Consider the following 25577-nt stretch of genomic DNA (forward strand, 5'->3'; position numbering starts at 1 on the left):
GTAAGGAAACCACTTCGCGTAAGGGTTTCCTATTGGGTGTCCAGCCACGCGTCGTCTTTATGAGGTCGGTCGGGTGCGGGGTGGTACCTCACTGTCGCTCGAAACCACGTTAGCTAGGTCGTTCCCCGCGCGAGGCCGGCCGGTTGGGGAGGCCTGTCCGCATTCCTGTTGGGTGGGAAGGGCACAGACTGCTTCCGCCTGCTGGGACCGCTGCCCACGTGGGTGTCCCCGGCGGGCTCCCGGGATGCGGACCGCCCTCCGAGGACCGCGCCTCCGAGGGGGCGGGGAGACCCGGCCGGGCGCGTCACACCGCCTCCCCCTCCCCCCCCACCCCGACCCCCTCCCCGGGCCTGGCGCGCCCCCAGCGCCCCGCACGGGCCGCGCCGAGAGGCCCTGCCCGGACCCGACGTGCGGCCCCGAGGACCGGGCGGGGACCCCGCCTCTAAGCACCAACCCACACCGCTCGGGATTCTCACCGCACCTGGCCGCGCCTCTCCGCGGGCGGGGTCGGGGAGACGGCCCGAAAGGGCGGTGGCGCCGGGGTCCCACGGTCACGCTCCGAGGCGCCCTTGACCAGCCCTCGCCGCCGTGTCACCTACCTTGCTGCCGGTGCCGCGGCGCAGGCGCGTCAGGGCGGGCGCGGGCCGTGACGAGCGCTCGGCGCCACCAATCAGAGCCCGAGGGTCCCCGCCGCGCCCAATCGGAGCGCGGGCGGCGCGGACGGGGTAGGTTGCGGGCGGGCGGCGCGAGGGGCAGACGCGGAACGCTCGGGACCTCGCCTGCCGCCGGCCCGAGCTGCCCGCCCGGCCGTCCCCGCGCGCTCCGCAGCACGGGTCTGGGCGCCGGCGGGCCACGCGGAGGAGCGGCCGAGCCGGACCCGGGGCCCCGGCGCAGCGGCTCGCTCCCCGAGGGGGGTCCGACTTCCTCAGCCGTCGCTGCAGGGACATGAGGGGCGGCGCCCGGCTTCGGGGCCGCGGGACGGGCGCGGGGAGAGCCTTTTAGGCGCGGGCTCCGGGGACGGCGGCCTGCGTGCCCCGGGCGGGCCGGTGCTCCGCGGAGGCCTCGCGGCGGGCGGGCGGGCGGGCGCGCGCGTGTGCGCGGACGCAGCAGCATGTTCCCGCGGAGGCCGCCGGCCGCCCTGGCCGCCTGGCTGGCGGGGACGCGGGGCGGGGGCCTGCTGGCCGCGCTGGCCAATCAGTGCCGCTTCGTGACGGGCCTGCGCGTGCGGCGCGCGCACCAGATCGCCCAGCTCTACGGCCGCCTCTACTCGGAGAGCTCGCGCGGCGCGCTCCTCGGACGCCTGTGGCGCCGGCTGCGCGGCCGCCCCGGCCATGCCTCGGCCCTGATGGCGGCGCTCGCCGGGGTCTTCGTGTGGGACGAGGAGCGGATCCAGGAGGAGGAGCTGCAGAGGTGAGCGCGGCGCTGCGCCGCGGGCGGGGGGGAGGGGGGGCCGTGCGAGCCCGGGGGGAGGGGGGCCCGAGCGAGCCCGGGGGGAGGGGGGCCCGTGCCGGGGGCCCGAGCGAGCCCGGGGGTGGGGGATCCGTGCCAGGGGGGAGGGGGACTCGTGCCCCCGGGGGCCCGAGCGAGCCCGGGGGGAGGGGGGGCTCGTGCCGGGGGCCCGTGCGAGCCCGGGGGGAGGGGGGCCCGTGCGAGCCCGGGGGGAGGGGGGCCCTTGCCAGGGGCCCGAGCGAGCCCGGGGGAGGGGGGGCCCGTGCCGGGGGCCCGAGCGAGCCCGGGGGGAGGGGGGCCCGTGCCGAGGGCCCGTGCGAGCCCGGGGGGAGGGGGGGCCCGTGCCGGGGGCCCGTGCGAGCCCGGGGGGTGGGGGATCCGTGCCAGGGGGGAGGGGGGACTCGTGCCGGGGGCCCGAGCGAGCCCGGGGGGAGGGGGGCCCGTGCCGGGGGCCCGAGCGAGCCCGGGGGTGGGGGATCCGTGCCAGGGGCCCGAGCGAGCCCGGGGGGAGGGGGGCCCGTGCCGGGGGCCCGAGCGAGCCCGGGGGTGGGGGATCCGTGCCAGGGGGGAGGGGGACTCGTGCCGGGGGCCCGAGCGAGCCCGGGGGGAGGGGGGCCCGTGCCGGGGGCCCGAGCGAGCCCGGGGGTGGGGGATCCGTGCCAGGGGGGAGGGGGACTCGTGCCGGGGGCCCGAGCGAGCCCGGGGGGAGGGGGGCCCGTGCCGGGGGCCCGAGCGAGCCCGGGGGTGGGGGATCCGTGCCAGGGGGGAGGGGGGACTCGTGCCGGGGGCCCGAGCGAGCCCGGGGGGAGGGGGGCCCGTGCCGGGGGCCCGAGCGAGCCCGGGGGTGGGGGATCCGTGCCAGGGGCCCGAGCGAGCCCGGGGGGAGGGGGGCCCGTGCCGGGGGCCCGAGCGAGCCCGGGGGTGGGGGATCCGTGCCAGGGGGGAGGGGGACTCGTGCCGGGGGCCCGAGCGAGCCCGGGGGTGGGGGATCCGTGCCGGGGGCCCGTGCGAGCCCGGGGGGAGGGGGGGCCCGTGCCGGGGGCCCGAGCGAGGCCGGGGGGAGGGGTCCCCCGCCCGGCCCTTCGTGGGGACGCCGCCGCGGACGGAGCCGTCTCAGCCACCCGCGGGGTGCCTGCCCATTCGGTCGATGTCTTTTTCTGGTCTGGTGTCACTGCACGTGAGGCGGACGTCCGTCTAGCCACGCGGGGAGACTTCCCAGGCTAAGGAAACATTGTAAAAACACACGCTCGACGTTGCCAGCACGGGGACCTTTGATCCTCGTTATCTGTAACAAATCCCCAAAAGTGCGAACTCAGAATGGGACTTAATCTTACCCCGAAGCTGCGATCCACCTGGGAGGGGAGTGGGGGGGGATGCCCGGATAAGTCTCCGTCATGGTGACTCGCGTCTCGGCTGGCCTAAGAGGCTGAGGGATTTGCCCGATTTGCACGAACCATTAGTGCAGACGTGTAAATTTATAAGGATTATTTCAGTCCTTTGATACTTGGACACTTCAGGAATACTGTCCTTGGGCTCTCAAGTCACACTCGCCGCTAATACTCGTGTGCAAAGAGATCAGTACCATTAACTTCTAATTAGAACTACTAGTAGCTCCAAATTTGAGACGTGGTCGTTTTTTGGTAATCTCATAGGGAAACCTCTTTAGCACTTGCATTTTCTTTTAAATTTAAGTGTGCTCCACAGGAGCACGCTGCTTCTAACAAAATCTGATTTCTATCCCTTTTCACTTCCCATCCCAGTTCTCCCCCAGCCCCTGGTAAGTTCCACAGTCTGTTTATTCTACACAGTGCTTTACAAAGAGACAACCTGTTATTCTACATTTTTGCTTTAGTGTAAAAAGTGGAAATACAGCAGTAAATTTTATTCCACAGACAGGAGAGGTGAACACTGAGATGCCAAGCAGCTATTTTTGCAACACTGAATTGTGGGTAAAGCAACTCCATCTTAAGTACTGGAAATACCTTTCCTAGCAGGAAAATTCATGTGACTTAAAATAAAAAAAGCAGCCAACCTTGTTGACAAATAAGGAATGAACTCTTTTTCTTAGTTCTTCTTATTCTGTTATTACTTTGTTGTATTCATCAAGTTTCTTGTCAGTAATAAAAAATGGGGAGAAAACTTTCAAGTTAAGAAAATCCAGTTCACTGGGTTTTTATTGTTTGGTGATAAGATACCTGTATTTGCACATTGGTAAAATTTGAAACAAAAAAAAAACCCTCAGTTGAGTATGTTCAGGGGAAAGGAGGAAAATCAGAAGAAAGTCACAAAAGATAACTAAAGAAAAGGAAAGAGTTCTGGGAGTGGATGTTAAATAGAGTTGATGCTTAGATAGTTTGTGTATGTTTATGAATGCTATATCCTGGAGCCTCTGGACTAGAGCTTCATTAGAGAGAGCTGGAGGGGAAAGCCAGATAGGAAACAGTGCAGTAAACAATCGCAGGAGTTAACATGAAAGATTTGCCAATCTCTAGGGGCTCACACCTATAATCCTAGCTACTCAGGAGCCTGAGATCTGAGGATCAGGGTTAGAAGCCAGCCAGGGCAGGAAAATTGGTGAGATGCTTATCTCCAGTCAACTACTACAAAACTGGAAATGGCTCTGTGGTTCAAAGTGGTAGAAACCTAGCCTTGAATGGAGGCCAGGAGTTCAAGCCCCATGACTGAGAAGAAAGTTAAGATGAAAGTATTCTATTTAGAATACTTTTGGGTGGGAGTGATGGGAATTGAGACCAGGGTCTTTCTGTAGGCATACCCTGAAACCCAAATGTTGCTACTGTGTGTGTGTGTGTGTGTGTGTGTGTGTGTGTACATGTATATGTACATGTATATGTACACTGGGTCTCGAACTCAGAGCTTCAGGACTGTCATCTACAACCACTTGAGCCATGCTTTGGATTCTGGCTTTTTGCTGGTTTCTTGGATTTGTCTGCTCAAGCTGGCTATGAAATAGGATCCTCAGATCTCAGTCTCCTGAGTAGCTAGGATTATAGGCGTGAATGAGCCACTGGTGCCTTTTGGTCTTTTGGGATTCTTACTGTCCAGCTCATGCTTGCATTCAGCTTTTCATGTATTTTTAAGATTTGATGTTTGTTACTTTAGTAAGGAAGCTAGTGTAAGACATTGTATATTATTGTGGTATAAGTTTTTACTTGATGTTTAAATATTTGCTTTAGAATAAGCGTGGCTGAGGTGATTACATCTAGTTTGGAACATACAGATTTGTTTTAGTGAGAGTTTTGGGGTAGTTTCCAGAATAGAGCACAGTTGTCTCAGGTCAAGCACATTTCTTTCATTGTTGATGGGAGAACATGGCCCCTAAATTACATCCTTTGGCCCATCTGTGTGGCGTGGCTTCTGTATCAACTTGTCCAGCATAAAGTAATTCTCATAGTGTTGGTGTGTTCTGGCTTAATAGGAAAAGCAGCATATGCTCATGTTTTTTCTTTTTCTTTTCTTTGTTTGAAGTCAGGGTCTCACTATATAACCCAGTCCAAACTGGAAACCAACTGGTGTTGTTTCTGCCTAACTCAGATCTGTTCCACCACATTTGGCCCATGTTGGTTTTTATTTATTTATTTTTATTTTTTAAATGTTATTTGAGTTTCTATTCACAGTGGAAAAGAATATTTTCTAAATTTTGATGCTTAATAACATGCTACTGAATAAGATCTTACTAATCTTACTTAGGCAGAGAAGTAACTTCAGCAAGTGATTTTGATTCACTGCTGGGGCCAGCTGCAGAAATCAGATCTTTTAAATACTTGCTCTAGTAGTCTTAGCCATTTGGCTTCAAGTAAACAAACAAAATAACTTTGCCTTCTATTTTTGATGCTAGCTGGCATTCTCTGAACCTAGAACAAATCTATCGGAAAAATACAGAAGTAATTTTTTTTATTGCTTTGGAACAAAAAGAGGAAGGATATTAAGAAATAAAAAAAATCTAGGAGAAAATGTTCCATTAACATCCCTTTTTTTTTTTTTTTTTGCTTTTTAAGTTACAGCTCATTGCTCTGGAAGTTTGAGTAAAATAAGTGCCAGTAAAGCTTAATAAGAGAATGCTAGCCATCTCCTCTTTCTGTCAGAATACATTAAACTTTTCAGTATGTTATTAACTGGATAAATGGTCAATGGAAAATCCATTTGGCATAAAGGCACTCTTTTTGGTCACTGTTACTTTGGTGTATTTTACTGATAAGCCTTTCTTAGATCATCAGAACAACATAAAAGGGGCCTCAGTTTTTTGAGATTATCTGTTTTACCACTAACCACAGCTGCCATGAACTAGTTTAGATCTTATTTCAAGATGTGTCCTAAATTTTAAAAACTTGTGACTTTGATAGTGCTTTGGAATTTGAGTAGGGATTTTGTGAGATGTGGCAGCTGTCTGACTTTCCTAATTGCAAGTATAGCTTCATCACAGTCATTTTGGAGCCTTGTCTCACACTGTGTGCTGTGCGGAGGGCAGGATCTCTGGCTGAGTCAGGAGGAGGGGCTGTGTGTGTAGGAGAAACAAAAGTTTCTTACTGATTGATTAGGACAGCCAGGTCCTGGATGACCCAGGAGACCCCTGTAGAAGGGGACATGCCCTCAGATCATAACTGGTGGTAGTTGTGTTTTAAGGAAGAGGGGAAGGAACCATGCATGTGGATCTAGAGGACTATGGGGACTGCCAAGGTCTCTAGCCGGTAAATGAGGTAAAATAACTTGGCAAATAGAAGGAAAATAGGAGCAGAGGCTCATTAGGAAAGAGGAATGCGCTTTTTTTTTTTTTTTTTTTTTTTTTTTGGCCAGTCCTGGGCCTTGGACTCAGGGCCTGAGCACTGTCCTTGGCTTCTTCCCGCTCAAGGCTAGCACTCTGCCACTTGAGCCACAGCGCCGCTTCTGGCCGTTTTCTGTATATGTGGTGCTGGGGAATCGAACCTAGGGCCTCGTGTATCCGAGGCAGGCACTCTTGCCACTAGGCTATATCCCCAGCCCAGGAATGCGCTTTTAGTAGACTGAAAGTGGGGGTTTTTAGAGTGAGAATGACTTGTGTACTGTGTTTTATTGTGTGCCTCTAGTTTAGCCTTTCTCAAGTACGGAAAGACATTTCCTGCTGGAAAAAGAAGCCCAGGCTATCCTTCCCCTTTTACTAATCTACTGACTTGGTTACCATTTGGGGAATAATCTCTTCTGCCCTTTTCTATTATTAACTAAGTCTCTTAGATGTGAATGTTTAGACACTGATCCTGTTCAAATGAGATTTGGCATAGCAGACTAAAGAGATAGATGTACCCACCCATGTAGTATGTGTGATAGCATTTGTGTGGGGGGTACTGTCTGCTATGTTAGTGTATGGAAATGAGGACTTTTCAAGTACTCTTAAATCTTGGGACACAATAGCTGTATTGATAATTTACATTTTCGTGAGGAAGTCTAGCTCTATTCCTGTTGTGCTAGTCAAAGAATGTAAGCTGGAGGTGGTTATGCATGTGTGTCCCCCAGCTTGGGGGAGAGTATGCTAGGCTAGAGGATGATGGCTTGAGCCTAGGAGTTAAGGGTCAGCCTAGACTAGAGAGCAAGATCTATCTAAAAAATTTTTTTTCCTGTAGTTGTTGATTTTCTTAGAGCCTTTTAAACCATGATTCTTTTTTTTTGGGGGGGGGGTGTCTTGAACTCAGGCCCTGGGCAGTGTCCCTGAGCTACTTCTTTTGCTCAAGGCTAGCAATCTACCACTTAAGCCCCAGCTCCACTTCCGGCTTTTTCTGTGTATGTAGTATTGAGGAATTGAACCCCCGGGCAAAGCACTGTACCACTAAGCCACATTTCTTTTATAAACTCCTGGTATTCTATTGGGGAACACAAAAGATTCCTAACCCTTCTTAATTATGTAGTAGGAAAGACCTTCATCAATGTTGCTTAATTATTATTGAAGTGTGCTCTGTATCAGTTGGTGCTACTGTAATGCAGAAATGGAGTCACAGCCATTGCCTGGCCAGGTGCTGGGGGCTGTCACAGACATCCTGGATCCTGGCCAGGGGATGGGAGACTGTCCTGTCCACCCAGCTCCAAAGCCTAGAGGTGTGACAAGCCATCTTTTGAATTGCAGATGCCTGGCTCTGTGGGTAGAGTCTGGAAGGCCCTGCTTTGGGACAATGCCAGTACCTTGTGTTCTTCAGCCCCGGGGGAGCTCTGCTCCTTGTGCTGTGTTTCTGTAAAGTGCTGTGCTGAGGCTTGGTCTCCTTGGGGCTGCAGGGTTTGTAATTGGCCTGCCTGGAACCACTAGCATCCCTAGAAAGACTCTTCTCATGACTGGTTTTATATCTGATTTAAGGTATATTTTACCACCCTTCCCTAGTAAGGGATTTCAGCTGCACTCAAAATGAGATATTTCCTTTCATAGATTATTTTAATCAAAGGGGGCCGGGAATATGGCCTAGTGGCAAGAGAGCTTGCCTTGTATACATGAAGCCCTGGGTTCGATTCCTCTGCACCACAGATATAGAAAAGGCCAGAAGTGGCGCTGTGGCTCAAGTGGCAGAGTGCTAGCCTTGAGCAAAACGAAGCCAGGGACAGTGCTCAGGCCCTGAGTCCAAGGCCCAGGTCTGGCAAAATAAATAAATAATATGTATGTATGTATGTGTGTTTGTATTTTTTTTTTCTTTTTTTTTTTTTTTTTTTGTGGTGGTCCTGGGGCCTGGATGCTGCTGTCCCTGACCTTTTTGTGCTCAGGGCTAATGCTGTACCACTTGAGCCCATAGCTCCACTTTAGGCTTTTTTGGTAGTTAATTAGAGATGAGTGTCTAATGAGTTTTACTGCCCTAGCTGGCTTTGAATCTCAGTTCTCAGATCATAGCCTCTTGAGTAGCTAAGATTATAGGCGTGAGCCACCAGTTACAAATACAGTTATATTTAAGAAGTAAAATTTTCCTTTGTACACTATATGAATTTTTCCTTCTTCCCTAAATACAACCATTATCTCAATTTGTGCATATCATCCCTATTTCTTTACATACATGAGATATAATGATACATATGATAGAACTTTATGCAGTTCTGAATAAAGTACCAACAAACTGAATTTAATAACATAAAAGAGATTATGCCCCATGAACAAGTTGGATTTATCCCAGGAAAGTAAGATTGGTTTATTACATGGAAGATTACTATGCCACATTAACAAAGAAAAGGAAAAAGGTACATGATCATTTGAGATTTTACAGATTAAGAAATGATATCAGGTGTTGGTGGCTCATGCTCACAATCCTAACTACATAGGAGGCTGAGATCTGAGGATCTTGGTTTGGAGGCAGCAGAAAAATCCTTACACTCTTATCTCCAATTAGTGAGAAAAAAGCAGAGCTGGAGGTATAGTTCAAGTGGTGGAGTACCACCTATGAGCAAGCAAACTAAGCAAGAGCAAGGCCATGCGTTCAAACTTTGGTCCTGGTCCAAAAAAGAAGAAAGAGGAGGGCTGGGTATGTGGCTTAGTGGTAGAGTGCTTGCCTAGTGTGCACAAAGCCCTGGGTTCGATTCCTTAGCACCACATATATAGAAAAAGCCGGAAGTGGTGCTGTGGCTCAAGTGGTAGAGGTGCTAGCCTTGAGCAAAAGAAGACAGTGCTCAGGCCCTGAGTTCAAGCCCCAGGACTGGCAAAAGAAGAAAGGAGGGAGAAGGAGAACAATAACAACAACAACAAGGAGAATATGAAGAGGAAATGGGGATTGACCAAGTGATTTGTTTGACTTAGTTCGTGATGGGGCTGTGTGCAGCTCAACTTGGAGAGCTCACCTGGCCCACTCCTGGCATCGGGTTCAGTCCTCTGTGCTGCTCAACTTCATGCAGGGTGGGCTAGGTAGGATTCAAACTTGGAAACTCAGCTTTCACTTAACAGATAGATACTGTTAAAGCTACACGTTCTGTAGGTCTTTGTGTGGACACCTCATTCCATAGGAATGATAACTGCCTATCCCATGCCTGTTTTTGTCTTTCTAGATCCATTAATGAGATGAAACGGTTGGAGGAGATGTCAAGCGTATTTCAGAGCTCTGGAGTCGAGCACCACCCTCCAGAATCAAAATCCCAAACAGAAGGGACTGAAGAGTTAAAGGACAAAGAGGAACCATGGGAAATGGTGATGGATAAAAAACATTTTAAGCTGTGGCGGCGCCCAATTATAGGCACCCACCTTTACCAGTACCGAGGTGAGCTTGCTTTTTATGTGTGTTCCATGGCTGCCCAGGTGATGAACACTTCTGTTTGTTTGTTTTTTGCCAGTCCTGAGGCTTGAACTCAGGGCCTGAGCACTGTCCCTGGCTTCTTTTTGCTCAAGGCTAGCACACTACCACTTGAGCCACAGCGCCACTTCTGGCTTTTTCTGTACATGTGGTGCTGAGGAAATGGAACCCCCCTGGGTTTCATATATATGAGGCGAGCACTACCACTAGGCCACATTCCAGCCCCTGATGAGCTCTTCTGGTTCTCATAATTCCTCAATCTGTTTGGTTCAGGCTGTTTCTTGGGGAAAAAAAAAACTGTGTGTGTTTGTGTGTCTGTGCATGTATGTGCACGTGCATGCACATGTACGGGAACATGTGCCCTCCTTTGCACGTGTGTTCCCTGGTCTTGGGACTTGAACTAGGCCGGTCAATGTCCCTGAGCTTTTTTGCTCAAAGCTAGTGTTCTACCATTTGAGCCACAACTCCACTTTCAGGTTTTTGTACTTAATTGGACAGGGAGTCTCACAGACTTTCCTGCATGGGCTGGCTTTGAACCTCAGTCCTCATCTCAACCTCGTGGGTAGCTGGGATTACTGGCACCTGTCTTTGCTCAGATTTTTCACTCATGGTTAGCGCTCTACCACTGGAGCTGTACCTCCAATTTTAATTGGAGATAAAAGGCCCAGATTTGTCTCCCCAGGCTAGCTTCTAACCTAAGTTTCCATAGCTAATGTTAATAGGTGTGAGCCATTAGCACCTGGCTTGTCATGTTTTTATTTTATTTATTTATTTTTTCCATCATGGGGCTTGAACTCTGGGCCTGTCCCTGATCTCATCAGCTCAAGGCTAGTGCTCTACCACGTGAGCCACAGTGCCACTTCAGTTTTCTGGTGGTTTATTAGAGATGAGTCTCATGTAGTGGCTGAGACTGTGGCCTAGGCCAAGGCCCAGGCTGGCTTTGAACTATGATCTTCAGATCTCAGTTTTCTAAATAGCTAGTGAGCCACGAGAGCTGGGCTTATTTTGTTTTATTTATTTAAATTTTGTTTTGGGGGGGGGGCAGTCCTGAGCCTTGGACTCAGGGCCTGAGCACCGTCCCTGGCTTCTTCTTGCTCAAGGCTAGCACTCTGCCACTTGAGCCACAGCGCCACTTCTGGCTGTTTTCTGTATATGTGGTGCTGGGGAATCGAACCCAGGGCCTCATGTATACAAGGCAAGCACTCTTGCCACTAGGCCATATCCCCAACCCCCCCCCCCCTTTTTTTTTTTTTTTTTTTTTTGCCAATCCTGGGGCTTGGACTCAGGGCCTGAGCACTGTCCCTGGCTTCTTGCTCAAGGCTAGCACTTTGCCACTTGAACCACAGCACCCCTTCTGGCCATTTTTTTTCTATATATGTGGTGCTGAGGAATCGAACCCAGGGCTTCATGTATACGAGGCGAGCACTTTTACCTCTAGGCCATATTCCCAGCCTATTTAAATTTTTTTGTATGCCAAGTGACTCCCTGGCTAGAAGTCGTGTTAATCTTGCTTTTCTGTCTGAGCATGATTTCTAGTTTGAGACCCTCTTAACATCTAGAGTTGAAAGGGGAGGTGCAAATCTCAGGAATATGATGCAAGTATCTCTTCTTTCTTGTTATTCTAGTTTTTGGAACCTACACAGATGTGACACCTCGGCAGTTCTTCAATGTTCAGGTGAGTTAATTTTTCTCTCCACATTTGTAGCTTCCTAGCCCATCAGTGGCACATCAGTTACCATTGTCCACATAATTAATTTTTCTAACTCAAATGATACTGGCTTTGATATAGCCACATCTTATCCACATCCCATAGCATCTGGGTAAACCTTTTTCTGGGGGGAGGGGGCTGGTTGTGGGGCTTGAACTTGGGGCCTGGGTGCCATCCCTGAGCTCTTTTGCTCAAGGCTGGACCATTCCACTTTGAGCCACAGCTCCACTTCTGGTTTCTGAGCAGTTATTTGGTCATCAGAGTGTGTTTTTGCTAGGGCTGGCTTTGAACTGTGATCTTCAGATCTCAGCCTCCTGAGTAGCTAGGATGACAGGTACCAGAGCCATCAGCACCCGGCTCTGAGTAAACATTTGACTTATAAATGTGAGGACGAGACATTCTGCCTACCATCTCCCACTCGCAGCTGTTGAGCAGCATTGAGAAGATCCAAGTTGGAGGATAGATTCTGATGCTTTAACATATTTATAAGGATTTTGGTTTTTGTGTTTTTTTGGTCCCGGAACAATTCAGGGGCAGGTTACAGATTTATTCCTAAATCCCCCAGTGTGTATTTCCTGAAACTGTGCGTACATTTTTAAAATTGAATTATATCAGTGTGTTTGTGTGCCAGTACTAATGGCTGTTGCTCTACCACTTAAGTCATGTCTCCAGCTTGGCTTTTTGCTGGTTGTTTTAGAGATGGAGTCATGCCAACTTTTCTGTCCAGGCTAGCTACAAACTGATTCTCCAAATCTCAGTCTCCTGAGTAACTCGCATTACAGGCTCCTGGCTTGCTAAACACTTTAATATGATCTGGTTTTATCAGTTGGCCCAGTAATGTCCTTAATAAAATTTTCCTCTTCAGTTCAACCCAGTTAGGATTCCATTTAGTTACCATGTCTCTAGAACTTCTTTTAGTCTGGAACATTTCTCTGATGAAGGTATTTATTTTAAAGGTGCTGAGTATTTGTTGGAGTGGGAAGATGTTTAAAATAAAAATGAGGGGCTGGGAATATGGCCTAGTGGCAAGAGTGCTTGCCTCCTACACATGAAGCTCTCGGTTCGATTCCCCAGCACCACATATATGGAAAACTGCCAGAAGGGGCGCTGTGGCTCAAGTGGCAGAGTGCTAGCCTTGAGCGGGAAGAAGCCAGGGATGGTGCTCAGGCCCTGAGTCCAAGGCCCAGGAATGGCCAAAAAAAAAAAAAAAAAATGAGAAGGGAGTTAGGACCACCTAGAATTCTACATAGAAATTTTGCTTCCTGGTATTTGCATTTGTTTTACCAAACTATTTACAAGTTGATTGTAACACCTACTAATAACATGCAAGTGCACTTTCACCTAGGTACTGGATTTTTGTTCGTTTGTGTTGTATTTTTGTTGATTTTCATGTGCATAATATGTCTGTCTTTTGCAATAGAGATAGTCTCCCCCCTTCCCCGCTCCCTTCCTTTCCCCTTCTTTCAGTGTAATGGATAGAACTAAGGGCCCTAAACATGCCAGGCTAGTTCTTTACCACTGAACTACATCTCCAGACCTTGTTTTCTTTTTCTTTTTGTTTCAGACCTTGTTTCTTTTGAGACAGGGTCACCCTATGTTACTCAGCTTGAAATTGAGATCTTCTTACCTCAGTCTGAGTTTTGGGATTACATGCATGAGTTACTAACCTCCCTGGCTGCCTTTTTTGTTTTGTTTTGCTTTTGTTTTTTTGTTTTGTTTTTTGCTGATCCTGGGCTTGAATTTGGGGCCTGGGCACTGTTTATGAGCTTTTTTGTTAAGGGCTAGCACTCTGCCATTTGAGCCACAACTCCACTTCCTATATGCTTGTTATCTTAGCAGCCGAGCGGCTTAACCAGGAGGAGTATGAGTTTAAGGCTAGCCTAGGCTACATAGTAAGTCTGTCTCAAAAACTAAAAACCAAGGACTGGATATGTGGCTTAGTTGTAGAGTGCTTGCCTAACGTTCATAAATACCTGTGTTCGATTCTTCAGTACCACATAAACAGAAGAAGCCAGAAGTGGTGCTGTGGCTCAAGTTGGCAGAGTGCTAGCCTTGAGCAAAAAAGAAGCCAGGGGCAGTGTTCAGGTCCTGAGTCCCAAGCCCCAGGACTGGTAAAAAAAACAACCTAAAAACCAAAGTCAGGCGCTGGTGGCTCATACCTGTAATCCTAGCTACTGAGGCTGAGATCTGAAGAGTGAGGTTCAAAGCCAGCCCTGGCAAGGAAGTCTGTGAGACTCTTATCTCCAACTAACCACCAGAAAACCCGAAGTCTTGAGCTGAAGAGCTGAGGGACAGCACCCAGGCCTAGAGTTCAAGCCCCATGACCAGGACAAAAAACCCTAAAAACCAAAAAGATTAAATGATTCACTTTCAATTTATGAAAGAAATGTTACAAATGTCTACAGAAAGCATAGCTATACCGGGAAATGGAAACATGGTTTCTTGTTGTTGCTGCTATATTGTGTTTTGTTTTTTTTTTTAGAAGTGATAAAGCGGGGGGAGGGGGGGATGCAGAAATGGTTGGGGGAACAATGAACAAAATGCAGTCTTAGTGTTCAGTTTCCACTATGTGGGAAATGAACTGCAGATTGTGGGCAGGGAACTGGAGAAAAGCAAAGGAAGGGGTGACATTGTACAAAAAGAATTATACTCATTACCTGAAATGGCAACCACTCTGTACAATACCTTAAGGATCACAAAATGACTTCCATATATTTGAAGCATAGCTATCTATGCCTTTTACACTTTAATTTGTAGTTCAGATCACTATTTCCCCACAAAGGTTCTGAGTCAAAAGTCCAAGCTCTTCTTGGTTCATACTCTTCTCTTTTGCAGCTGGACACAGAATATAGAAAAAAGTGGGATGCTCTGGTGATCAAGCTGGAGGTGATCGAGAGGGACGTGGTTAGTGGTTCTGAGGTTCTTCACTGGGTAACCCATTTCCCTGTAAGTATTCCTACTTGTGGGTTTACTTCTATCAAGCCCATGTGGTACACATTACTAATCCTCTCCCTTCGTTTCTTAGTATCCTATGTACTCTCGGGATTATGTTTATGTCCGACGATACAGTGTGGATCAAGAAAACAACGTGATGGTGCTGGTGTCTCGGTAGGTGTGCTTGCGTGGCTCTTAGCAGGCTCCCCTTAGCTGTGCCTTTCACTCATTGGACTCTCTCCGCTTTGGTATTCTCGGCACGCACATAAGTCTCCCGGGGAGGCTTTCTAAAAGCAGCCAGTTGCTCCATCTGTTCCAGCTGGAAGAGGAGTGGACTGTGACTGGTTAGGAAGACTGATAGGATGCAAGATTTTAACTAAAAAAGAAGTGCTACATAGTGAGCTGTACATTGCCAATTGAAAAGGGACTTACCTCATTTTCTCAAATTAGTTTGTAATGAAAATTTTTCAGTTGTACAGATTTTTTTCTCAGAATAACTAGCCCCGTTTATTGTCTTGTCTTTCCTTGCTTAGTTTGTAGTATTCATCTTAGTGATCCCACCTGTTTCCTTGGTTTAATAAAGCAGAGCCAGCTTTTCAGATCCTCTCTTTGACCTTAGCTATTGTTTGGCTTACATTGAGGTTTACTGAAGTTTGATTTTCTTCACCTTCCCCCATGCAGTGCTGTGCAGCACCCCAGTGTGCCAGAGTCTCCAGAGTTTGTGCGGGTTCGATCCTATGAATCCCAAATGGTTATCCGTCCCCACAAGTCCTTTGATGAGGTGAGTTTTACTTCACCTAAGAATAATGTCTTGAGGCTAGAATTTTCTTTGTCTGCACTAGGGTAGGGGATAAATGGCTGGAGGGCAGTGGTTCTCAAACTTGGCTTACAGCAGTGTCCTCTGGAGCTTATTAAAGTCCATTGCTGGGCCCTCGCCTCAGCCTGGCTTCAGAGTCTATATTTGGGAGAATTACTAAGGCGAGACCAGGTTTCCTATCTGGGAACCATCTTCTGGAGACCAATTCCCCAACCACCCACTCTAGGGTGAAACAAATGGAAAATCACCAAGGTCTAAGGAATAGTAATTTGTGGGATGCCCTTTTTTTTGTTTGCTAGTCCTGGGGCTTTTACTCAGGGCCTGAGCACTGTCCCTGGCTTCTTTTTGCTCAAGGCTAGCACTCTGCCACTTCAGCCACAGCAACACTTCTGGCTTTTTCTGTTTATGTGTGCTGAAGAATTGAACCCAGGGCTTCATGCAAGCACTCTACTGCTAAGCCACATTCTGAGCCCTGTGGGATGCCTTTCACCTGAGAGCTAGTTAAGAGAAGCTAATTTGGGTGTATGTCAGCTGCTTTCTTCAGGAGTTGGAGTGAACCTGGTGGGCAAAGCACTGAAAGCCTGGATTCCTGCTTCCTTGGCAGTAAAATGGGAGTGCTAGATTAAAGTTCTCTCCCTGATTTTAAATTCTGTGACTCTTCTTAGAATAGTGGTGTCTTTTTTTGGTTTTAAGACTGTTCTTAAGACGTAGCTCAGCCTGGATTCAAATTTGCAATCCTTCTCCTCTGCTTTATCCACCCAGGTTCTGGAATTGTAGTTGTGCCACCATGCTCTTTATAAAAACAACACACACACACACATACACATTTTCTGGGGAGTGAGTATACCTACTGGTGCCAGTAGTTGCTGACTTTAGGTCTGTTTTACTTTATAATGGCTTGGTTTTTCCTTACTGCTTTTGTTTTAGAGTTCAGTGGAGTGTGGGTGTGGTACTGGGATTTGAACTCAGTCCTTTGAGCTTTCTAGGCAGGAGCTCTACTGCCTGAGGCCATGTTCCCAGCCCTTTTTGGTTCCAGTTAAATAGGGTCTGGAGTCAGCTTCAGACCTCTGTCGTCTTATTCCTATAGTTCAGAACTAGCCCAAGCAAAAAGTTAGCAAGGCCAGTTTCACTCAGTAAGCTGAATGTGGTGGCGCATACCTGTGCTCTCAGCTCCATGGGAGGTGAGGTCAGACTGGGGACCAAGCTGCGGAGGAGGAAGACAGGCCTTGCTTCATTCCCTGTGCGGCTTTTGAAATCTGAACTAGGTCCAAGTATTCCTGGGGTGGGGGGGAACTTGAGCTGGCATGTTGACACTTGTCAGCACAGGGAGACTGAGGCAGGAGCATTACAAGTTAGAAGTCTTTTTGGACTACAGAGTGAGTCTGAGGCCAGCCTAGGTTAAATAGGGAGACCCTGCCTCAAAAACAGAAGGTTTAGAAATGATGTTAGGATGAATAGCCCTTTGCAGAGTGGATTGTATCTAAGTGGCACCCAAGGAGTACTTCTTCCACTACATTAAGAGAACTAAGAATTTCTAAATTGTTATTACAGAGGTGATGTATAAAGATCATTGTAATTCTTAAGTATTTTTTTGTGAAAAGCTTTTATGAAAAGGACTAATTTTTGTGAGAAGCAAGGACAACGATAGGAATAAGTTCTGCTTGTGGTTAGGGACGTGGATACTAAAAGGGAGGGTAGCCAGGTGCCAGTGGCTCAACGCCTGTAATCCTAGCTACTTGGGAAGCTGAGATCTGAGGATCGCAGTTCAAAGCCAGCCCGGGCCGGAAAGTCCATGAGATTGTTATCTCCAATTAACCACCAGAAAACTGGAAGTGGCACTGTGGCCCAAGTGGTAGAGCACTAGCCTTGAGCTGAAGAGCTCAGGAACAGCACCCAGGTCCAGAGTTCAAGCCCCACATCAGATGGGGATGAGGGTGGAGTGGGGGTAGAATTTGTAGAGGGAGTGGTAGATTACATACTTGAAAACCTGGTAAGCTGGATACCAGTGGCTCACACCTGTAATCCTAGCTTCTCAGGAGGCTGAGATCTGAGGATTGCTGTTGTAAGTGACTCTGGCTCAAAGTGGTTATGGCTCAAAGTGATAGGTTGCTTGCCGTGAGCAAAAGAGCTCATGGACAGTGCCAGGCCACACCACCAGCCAAAACAAAGAAAACACAGGTAGCTCACTTTGGATTTGACAGATGGAAAGTAGATCCTTTAGCCAAGGTAAGGTGTTGTGTTCATTTGACTTTTTACTTATGGAAAATTTAAGACGAATACAAATGATACTGAAGTAGAGGTAATGGCACAACAAATGTTTTCCCAGCTTCAACAGTTACCTGCTCTGGTTAAACTTGTATTATCTGTATCCTTTGTGCTTTTCTCATATATGAGTATACACATACACACACATATATAATATATAGTTTATGTTTTTAGTACTGGGATGTGAACTCGGGGTCTTGCTCTTGCTAGGCTAGCATCTTATTGATCCACTTATCCAGTTTAGTCTTCCCCTAGACTACTTTGAAATAAATTCTAGCTTTACTATAGAAGATAGTATAAATATCTTAGTATTCTAAAGATTCTATAGATATTTTAAAAATATTACTCTGATATCATAATTATGGCTAAAATAATTGAATATCGAATCAGTGCTTGAATTGCTTTTAATTCTTTTAAAATTTTATTTTGTTTCAGTTTATTTTTCTTTGGCTTATTTGAACAGAATCCAAATAGAACTATACATGAAATTCATTCACTGTCTCTTGAGTTCCTTGAAATGAGTGTAATTCCTTCTTCTTTTTCTCTTGGATTTGTGTTGGTTGAAGAATCAGTCTTCTTAGTCCTGGGCTTGTGTGATACATTATATAGTTTATTACAGACTCGTTACCCAGAGTCTGCAGTGTCACTTACCATGGGCTCTGTCTCCTGTCTTTTCATGGGTGTTAGTAGTTAGACCTAGAGCCTTTAAAAGATTTAAGTTAGTTTCTTGTTCTTGGTAAGATCACTTCATCTATCCGTCTATTTATGGTGCATGCCCTGAAGGGCTGAAGGGCTAGTGCTGTTCCACTTGAGCCTTATCTGCGTAGTTGGAGATAAGAGTTTCTAGGACTTTCCTGCCCAGGCTGGCTTTGAACTGGGATCCTCAGATCTCAGCCTCGTGAGTAGCTAGGTCACAGGTTTGAGCCACCGGCACCTGACAGTAGGACCACTTTATTACAAGACAGATAACATGTTTGGGTTGGCCTTTTGTGAATTTAGAGGCGATTTCTTTTTTGTGTGCTAGTATTAGGCTTGAACTCTGGACCTCTTGCTCAGCTTTTTGGCTCATGACTTCTGGCCTTTTGCTGGACAACTAGCGATAAGAATGTCTCCTTCCTTAGCCCATGAGTAATTTATTTTCCACTTTGAATTTAATTTTGTTTTATTAAATTACAAAAAAGTACTTGAGGGCTTCTAAAGTCTAATCTATAAATAAGGAAAATTGAAAGTAGTTTAGTTTATTCTTGTTTCTCCCATCCAGTTTCCTTCCTTCCTGCATTGTCCATTGTCTTCTTTTTTGGCTCCTTCTGATACTGTAAGCATGGGGATGGGAATACAGGTCCCTTGACTTCCTAGCCCAAGTGTTTTCTGGGTAGAATGATTTAAAGTCTTTGACTCGTGTTAACCTCATTCTGGGTGGCCAGCCTTTGTGGTGGCTTCTAGTACTTTTCCTATTTGATAGCCTCTACCTCTCCTTCTGGGACCCCTGTTTATCCTAGTAACTACCTGCTCCCAAAGCAAGCACTGGAGCGAGTTTCTTTTCCCCACCGCACCTAATTGGGTGCACACCCACCACACCTAACACAGGGGTGCACACCCACCACACCTAACACAGGGGTCCACACCCAGCGCACCTAACACAGGGGTCCACACCCACGGAGCAGACGTTCACACGTAAACAGTCCACGTTAGGGAAGTGGTAAAAGATGAAATTCTGCCACTTCTGGTTGTGACCAAGTTTACTTTAAGGCAAGTGCGAACATAAAAGTGATTTTCCTTGTTCTTGCAGCTGGAGGTCATTGGCTTAGGCTTCTCAGGATCAGGAGGCTTTAAATCTCCAGCTGAGCCAGAGCTGGGCCCAGGGTTGCAGTTCTCAACTCTCACTGTGTATATGGCAACATTGTGTTCCGCCTCTTCATCTGAAAAATAAAAGATAATTGTACTTGCATGGTAGGCTCAATGAAAGAAATTGAAGCAATTTCGGACACATAGTGATACATATTTGGTGGTTCTGTTATTACTAGTATTATGGGGTGGGGGGGTTCCATGTTCCCCTAAGAGTCCACCACTCAGAGACAACCTCAAGCAAAAAGATGGGTTTATTGGGGAAGCAAAAAAGCAAACTGCCCATCCGGAGACATACAACAGACTTGGGTGCTGAAACTACGCCTGTGAAAAGCGGGCTGGCCGGCCAGGGACACAGTGTAGACTCGGGAGCTGCCACCGTGACCCCGAGCAGTCCTCAAATTGGGGTTTATAAAGGTAAAAGCGCAGCGCAGATGTAGGGCTTGACGCAGGGGTACAGCAAACAACAAATGAAGCAAGCGTGGCATTAATGTGGGAGGTTGACGCAGGGGGTAGAGCAAATAAGCCATTTGCAGAAGCAGAATTTTGGGGTCAGATTGACCTAATAATCAAGATGGAGTCAGCTCTATTCCCCCCAACATTTCCTACCATGTTTCCCTAATCAAGATGGAGTCAGCTCTACAACACTAGTAGGAATAGGTAAAGATTAACATCTTTGCTCGTGCTAGTTGCTCATGCCTGTAATCCTGTCTATTCAAGAGGTTGAGATCTGAGGATTACAGTTTGAAGCCAGCCTAGGTAAGAAAGTCTGTGAGACTCTGATATCCAATTAATCACCAGAAAACAGAAAGTGGAACTGTGGCTCAAGTGGTAGAGCATTGTCCTTGGGCAAAAAAAAGCTCAGAGACAGCCCTCAGGCCCTGAGTTCCAGTCCCCAAACTGACAAAAACAAAAAATAAGCTGGTCTAGGCCTGGTGGCACATATATTTGTGGTCTCAACATTCTAGAGGCTGAGGCAGAAGGATTATGAATTTAAGGCCAGCCTGGGCTACAATTGAGACTCTTCCAAACACTCCCTCCTCCCCCACAAATGGAAATGACAATGATGTAGTGATGATATGCAGCTGGGTTATAAGAGAAAAGACAGGAGTAATATGGAACAATTTGTATGTACCTCTTTTTCCAGCAGCATGAATGTGTCATGTTTCTGGCCAAAAGATCTAGTAGAGACTGACCCACATTTTTATTGGGAACTGGTCACATAACGTGCTCTTATTTGTACGAGATAAGATTTTAGACTCTGAAAAGGAAAGCCTGTGTTTAGTAGAAGCCACATGATTTGTTTTGCCTGCGTACCAGGAGCTAGCCTGTCAGTTGATTGTTGACTGGACAACAAGTTCACCCTGAAGGCCTGGGACTGTTATTCATAGTCCTAGAGCCAAGTAGGCTTAAAGCTCTAGGACTATGAATAACAGTCCCAGGCCTTCAGGGTGAACTTGTTTTGCACAGGGTAAAACAAATGATATTCCCTGCTCCAGGGTCTGATCATCATGGTTATTCTGTGGTAATGATACAGAGGTTGGGGTGGTTAATTCAAATGTCCTCATCTTTACTGTGTTTTTTTGTTGTTTGTTTGTTTTCTTTTGTTTTGTGTTGTGTTTTGTTTTCCCAGAATGGCTTTGACTACTTGTTGACATACAGTGACAATCCCCAGACTGTGTTTCCTCGCTATTGTGTTAGTTGGATGGTTTCCAGCGGTGAGTAGGACACATGGAACTTGGGTTGAACATTCTGTTTTTCTTTGTTTCCTTAATGCCAGCAGAGCTGGCTTTGAACCTCAAGCCTCAGATCCTAGCCTCCTGAGTGGCTAGGATTACAGGTGGAAGCCACCAGCACCTGGCTTCTGTATTTTCTTATACCTGAAGGGAAGAATGGAGAGATTAGTGATCTATTGTCTTTTTTTCACTAGTACTTGGGTTTGAACTTTGGGCCTTCAGGTTTACTAGGCTTGTGTGCTCTACTACTTGAGTTATACCTCCAGCCCAGCTTTTTGCTGGTTATTTTTGGAGATGAAGTCTTGTAGACTTTTCTGCCTGAGCTGGCCTTGAACTCCAACCCTCCAAATCTGTCCCCTGAACAACTAAATTACAGGTATGAACCACTGGTGATCAGAGATAATGTTTCTGTTTGACGTTTACCTAATTAAGTTGGCAGCTCTTTGACTTTGCCCTTGATAAGTTACTGTTTTTTGGGAGTTCTGGGGTTTGAACTCAGGACTTTGCACTTGTTAGGCACATATACTCTTAATTGCCTGAGCCATTTTCCCAGCGTACTCCCTATTTTTCTGTGCTAATACTGAGACTTAACCTTGGGCTCACACTGTCCAGCCCTTTTGAGATAGGGCCTTCCTTTTTGCCCAGGCTAGTCTGGATTGACCTTCCTCTCCAAGCTTTTTCTTTTTTTGCCAGTCCTGGGCCTTGAACTCAGGGCCTGGGCTCTGTCCCTGAGCTTCTTTTGCTCAAGGTTAATAATCTACTACTTGAGCCCCAGTGCCACTTCTGTCTTTTTTCTGTTTATGTGGTACAGAGGAATCAAACCCAGGGCTTCATGCATGCTAGGCAAGCACTCTACCATTAAGCTACATTTCCAGCTATCTTTCACATTATTTCTAGCACATTTTCTAGGTTCATCGGTGTTATCTAGTATGTACCAGTACTTCATTTTTTATTTTTGTTTCCGTTTTGGAGCTTGAACTCAGCCTTGCGCTGTTCTTGAGCTCTTCGGCTCAAGGCTAGTGCTCTACCACTTTGAGCCACAGCACCACTTCCTCAGTACTTCATTTTTATTTTTATTTATTTATTTTTGGCCAGTCCTAGGCCATGAACTCAGGGCCTGAGCACTGTCCCTGGCTTCTTCCTGCTCAAGGCTAGCACTCTGCCACTTGAGCCACAGCGCCACTTCTGGCCATTTTCTGTATATGTGGTGCTGAGGAATCGAACCCAGGGCCTCATGTATACGAGGCAAGCCATATCCCCAGCCCTCAGTACTTCATTTTTGTGGATAAAAATATACCACACTTTGAAATGTATAGATTTTATGTAGATATGTCTTTGTTTATCTTGGAGAAATATTTAATAATAGTATCACTGTTAAAAGTAGTTTGTACCTAAAATTTTAGCTGTCACGCTTTGTCAGAGTGACTGTACTCTTCAGCAACAATTGATGACAGTTGTAGTGACTGACAGTCTACTGACTCATCAACAGCACTTGGTGGCTATTGTAGTGACTGACAGTCTACTGACTCACTCATCAACAGCACTTGGTGGCAGTTGTAGTTTCTCCATGTCTTCATCAACACTTGTTATTGGCCTGTCATTTTATTAGAGCCATCTGATGGGTGTGAAATAGTATCTCATTGTGGTTTTAATTTGCATTTGCCTAGTGGTTAGTGATGCTGAATATAATTTCACATACTTGTTGAACATGTGCATATCTTACTTGCCCACCTTTTAATTTAATTTTTACTCTTTAAGATTTATTTTTTTTTTCGGTCAGTCTTGGGGCTTGAACTCAGGGTCTGGAAGCTGCTCCTGAGTTCTTTTGCAAAGGCTAGCGCTCTACCACTTTAAGCCACAGCATCACTTCCAGTTTTTGGTGGTTAGTTGGAGAAAACAGTCTCATGGACTTTCCTGTCCAGGCTGGCTTTCAACCTTTGAACCCCAATCCTCACATCTCAGCCTCCTGAATAGCTCGGATTACAGGCATGAGCTATGGCACTTGACAGTCTTTTTTTTTTTTTTTTTTTTCCAGTCCTGGGGCTTGAACTCGGGGTCTGAGCACTGTCCCTGGCTTCTTTTTGCTTAAGGCTAGCACTCTACCACTTGGGCCACAGCACCACTTCCGGCTTTTTCTGTTTATGTGGTGCTGGGGAATCGAACCCAGGGTTTCATGCATGTGAGGCAAGCACTCTACCACTACGCTACATTCCCAGCCACCCCTACCCCTACCCCTACCCCCCCACCCATCCAGCCTCTTGAGTAGCTAATATAGGCATGGACCACTGGTGTCCTTGCTCATTATGCTGTTTTCTGCTACTCAGAGGAGGGTTGTAGAGGCGTGTGCTGACAAATGATCATTTTTCAGCCTTCTTGGGATTTAATTGGTCCGATCGGTATGAAAGGGTCAGTGCTCACAGGTAGTTTTCACGGCAATATGTGGATGCGATCTGGGAGGCAGCTGTCACACCAAGGTCATTCGGGCTGTTATCTTCATAAGGAAGAGCAAGCTTCCTGTGGTCAGAAGACAGCCTTCCCTTGTTGGCCGGCTGTTGGTTTATACGTCAGCGTAACTGGACTCCTCCATCTCCTTACAGGCATGCCAGATTTCCTGGAGAAGCTTCACACAGCCACTCTGAAAGCCAAGAACATGGAGATCAAAGTGAAGGACTACATCTCGGCTAAGCCTCTAGAAATGAACCCTGAGGCCAAGGCCACCTCCCAGCCCTCTGAGCGGAAGACTGACGGTAGTCATGGCCCTGCTCAGATTGAGTATGCCTGAAAGACTGTGGGATGTGGATGGACAGACACTTCTAACCCTGTCTCAGTCCCTTATCACTCTGATACAGCACGGGGACAAGCCACATGTACTAGAAGGCATCTGCTGTAACCACCAATGCAAGATAATTCACTAACTGGAGTCTTGACTTCATTCAGAGCCCTTATTGTTCTCTCGCAAACGGAGACTGCCCTATTCTCAGGCCAGCCATTTTGAGATTCGGTGTTTCTCTGAGCTAGTGTGGAGCAGACCTCTCACCTCAGGCCCAGAAGGGGATGACTTCCATTTGCTTCTTCCATGTAGATTCCTTGCTGACATTCCGTATCTTACCTCCGGTTGTGCAGGGTGTGGGTTTCCTTCCATCCTGCAGTGGCCTGGAGGGTGGGGGTGGCTGTTCATCTCTCACGGTGGGTCACGGGGATACTCTTGGTAACAGGTCTCGTGTGGATGGGTGCAAATGATACTTGGCCATGTTAAGTGCCTTGTCCTCACCTTTTTATCTTTAGGGACATGAAGTTTGTACCAAGAAGTTCCTCCTCTTGCAGAATACCACCCCACTCAAAGTTGTATTCATTGGATCATTGCTCCTTTGCCAGCCTTAGCCATTGCCAGGAATGCTAGAGGCGAACCCTTTTAGACTTCCGTATCACCAGATCCTTTGGCAGCATCAATGGAAATGCACACCAAAAAATCTTTGTATTAAAAAGGCCGTGGGGGAATTGAACTCTATCTCTCCGAACCCCTACTGCTTAGAAAACACACTGTTTTGGTTCAGGCATTTTCCCAAAGTGCAGGTTTGATTTATCCTCAGAAGGCTAAAGGCAAGAGAAAGGGAGGCTGTGCCCTCGGGCTGTAGGCAGGCCGTGCAGATGAACAGACGCAGGCATGCCTCAAACTCAGTGCTGTGGGAATGTGGTTTCTGTGACCCTTTCTTTCCTTGAAAAGATTTTTCCTTCCCTCTCCAGAACTGAAATAAAAGCAGGCCGTACTGGTGGGGTGGTACCAGATGGTACTGGCTTAGTTGGCTTCACTGGTTTTCCTTTGGGAAAATAGGGATCAAATTTTAAATCCTCCCTTTTTTTCTGGAGTTTCTTCCTTTTTTTCCTGCTTGCTGCACTATTGTGGTGTTGAAAAGCAATCTAAACCTGAGACTAATTAAGCCCCTCCTTGACCTTGTAGTTGTTGATTCAATTTTGTGCCAAGGAAACAACTAACAGCCCCAGTGTTTTGTCTCTTCTCGGAGCTGTTTGCAGATCAGAGTTGCATTGAGCAGTCTGGCATCTTTTTATCAACATTTCTCTCCCCTAGGACCTGACAGAAACCAGAGAAAGCTCTCTGGGTCGTGTCTGAGCTTGGCGCTGTGGTTGTGACCAGCTGTGTGCGTGCGAGTCTGCACAGGAGCTAAGTGGTTGTGGCTGCCTCATCTTCTGACTTACAGTAATTTGGTTCTGTACAGTTATGTCATTGTAATGATTTTGCTCTTAACTGTGATCTTTTTATCAAATGTGTGAATAAATACATAAAGATTGGTACAAAGGAGTATTTGCCTGTGGACAGATGGCGGTGGGCAATGGTGAGCTTACCATTTCATCCCGAGCAACGTGGAAAGGAGCGCTGCTTGAGTTGCCTTGGGGGAAACATGGACACACAAAGCTGGCCACCTCTTTCTAGACTAGGCCCTTTCCGAATGAGCATCCAGACAACTGCAAATTAACCTCCTATTTCCCCTTTAGCATCTTGGTCTGCTAACTCATGCATACCCTTGGTGAGAAAATGGTACCGTGCTTTGCAGTAGTGAAGCCCAGGG

The 25577-nt window shown here is 47.6% G+C and overlaps 2 protein-coding genes across 2 annotated transcripts; one reads left to right on the plus strand and one right to left on the minus strand.

The window, feature by feature from the left end:
* Window positions 1-44: 44 nt before the first annotated feature.
* On the minus strand, window positions 45-1113 carry LOC125356796 (translation initiation factor IF-2-like). Its single transcript, XM_048353502.1, has 2 exons — window positions 600-1113; window positions 45-165 (listed from the first exon to the last, which is right to left on the minus strand). The coding sequence occupies exons 1-2, from the start codon at window positions 1111-1113 to the stop codon at window positions 110-112; spliced, it is 570 nt and encodes a 189-aa protein (XP_048209459.1). The 3' UTR covers window positions 45-109.
* Window positions 781-25309, plus strand: Stard7 (StAR related lipid transfer domain containing 7). The gene is made up of 8 exons (XM_048352327.1): window positions 781-1410; window positions 9445-9653; window positions 11312-11361; window positions 14230-14340; window positions 14420-14502; window positions 15010-15109; window positions 20889-20973; window positions 23589-25309. Exons 1-8 carry the CDS (start codon window positions 1112-1114, stop codon window positions 23771-23773), a joined length of 1122 nt encoding a protein of 373 aa, XP_048208284.1. The 5' UTR covers window positions 781-1111; the 3' UTR covers window positions 23774-25309.
* The last annotated feature ends 268 nt before the right edge of the window (window positions 25310-25577 follow it).

Source organism: Perognathus longimembris, chromosome 8 (genome assembly GCF_023159225.1).
Source record: "Perognathus longimembris pacificus isolate PPM17 chromosome 8, ASM2315922v1, whole genome shotgun sequence".
Taxonomy (NCBI): Eukaryota; Metazoa; Chordata; class Mammalia; order Rodentia; family Heteromyidae; genus Perognathus; species Perognathus longimembris.

What these genes read in the sequence shown, in the direction of transcription:
- Stard7 (XM_048352327.1), top strand. Translation starts at nt 1,112, where the DNA reads ATGTTCCCGCGGAGGCCGCCGGCCGCCCTGGCCGCCTGGCTGGCGGGG. An exon ending in GGCAGTTCTTCAATGTTCAG is followed by an intron (nt 11,362 to 14,229) that starts GTGAGTTAATTT and finishes TCTCTTTTGCAG; the next exon opens with CTGGACACAGAATATAGAAA. An exon ending in CCCACAAGTCCTTTGATGAG is followed by an intron (nt 15,110 to 20,888) that starts GTGAGTTTTACT and finishes TTGTTTTCCCAG; the next exon opens with AATGGCTTTGACTACTTGTT.
- LOC125356796 (XM_048353502.1), bottom strand. Translation starts at nt 1,113, where the DNA reads ATGCTGCTGCGTCCGCGCACACGCGCGCGCCCGCCCGCCCGCCCGCCG. An exon ending in GCCGCGGCACCGGCAGCAAG is followed by an intron (nt 166 to 599) that starts GTAGGTGACACG and finishes CCCACCCAACAG; the next exon opens with GAATGCGGACAGGCCTCCCC.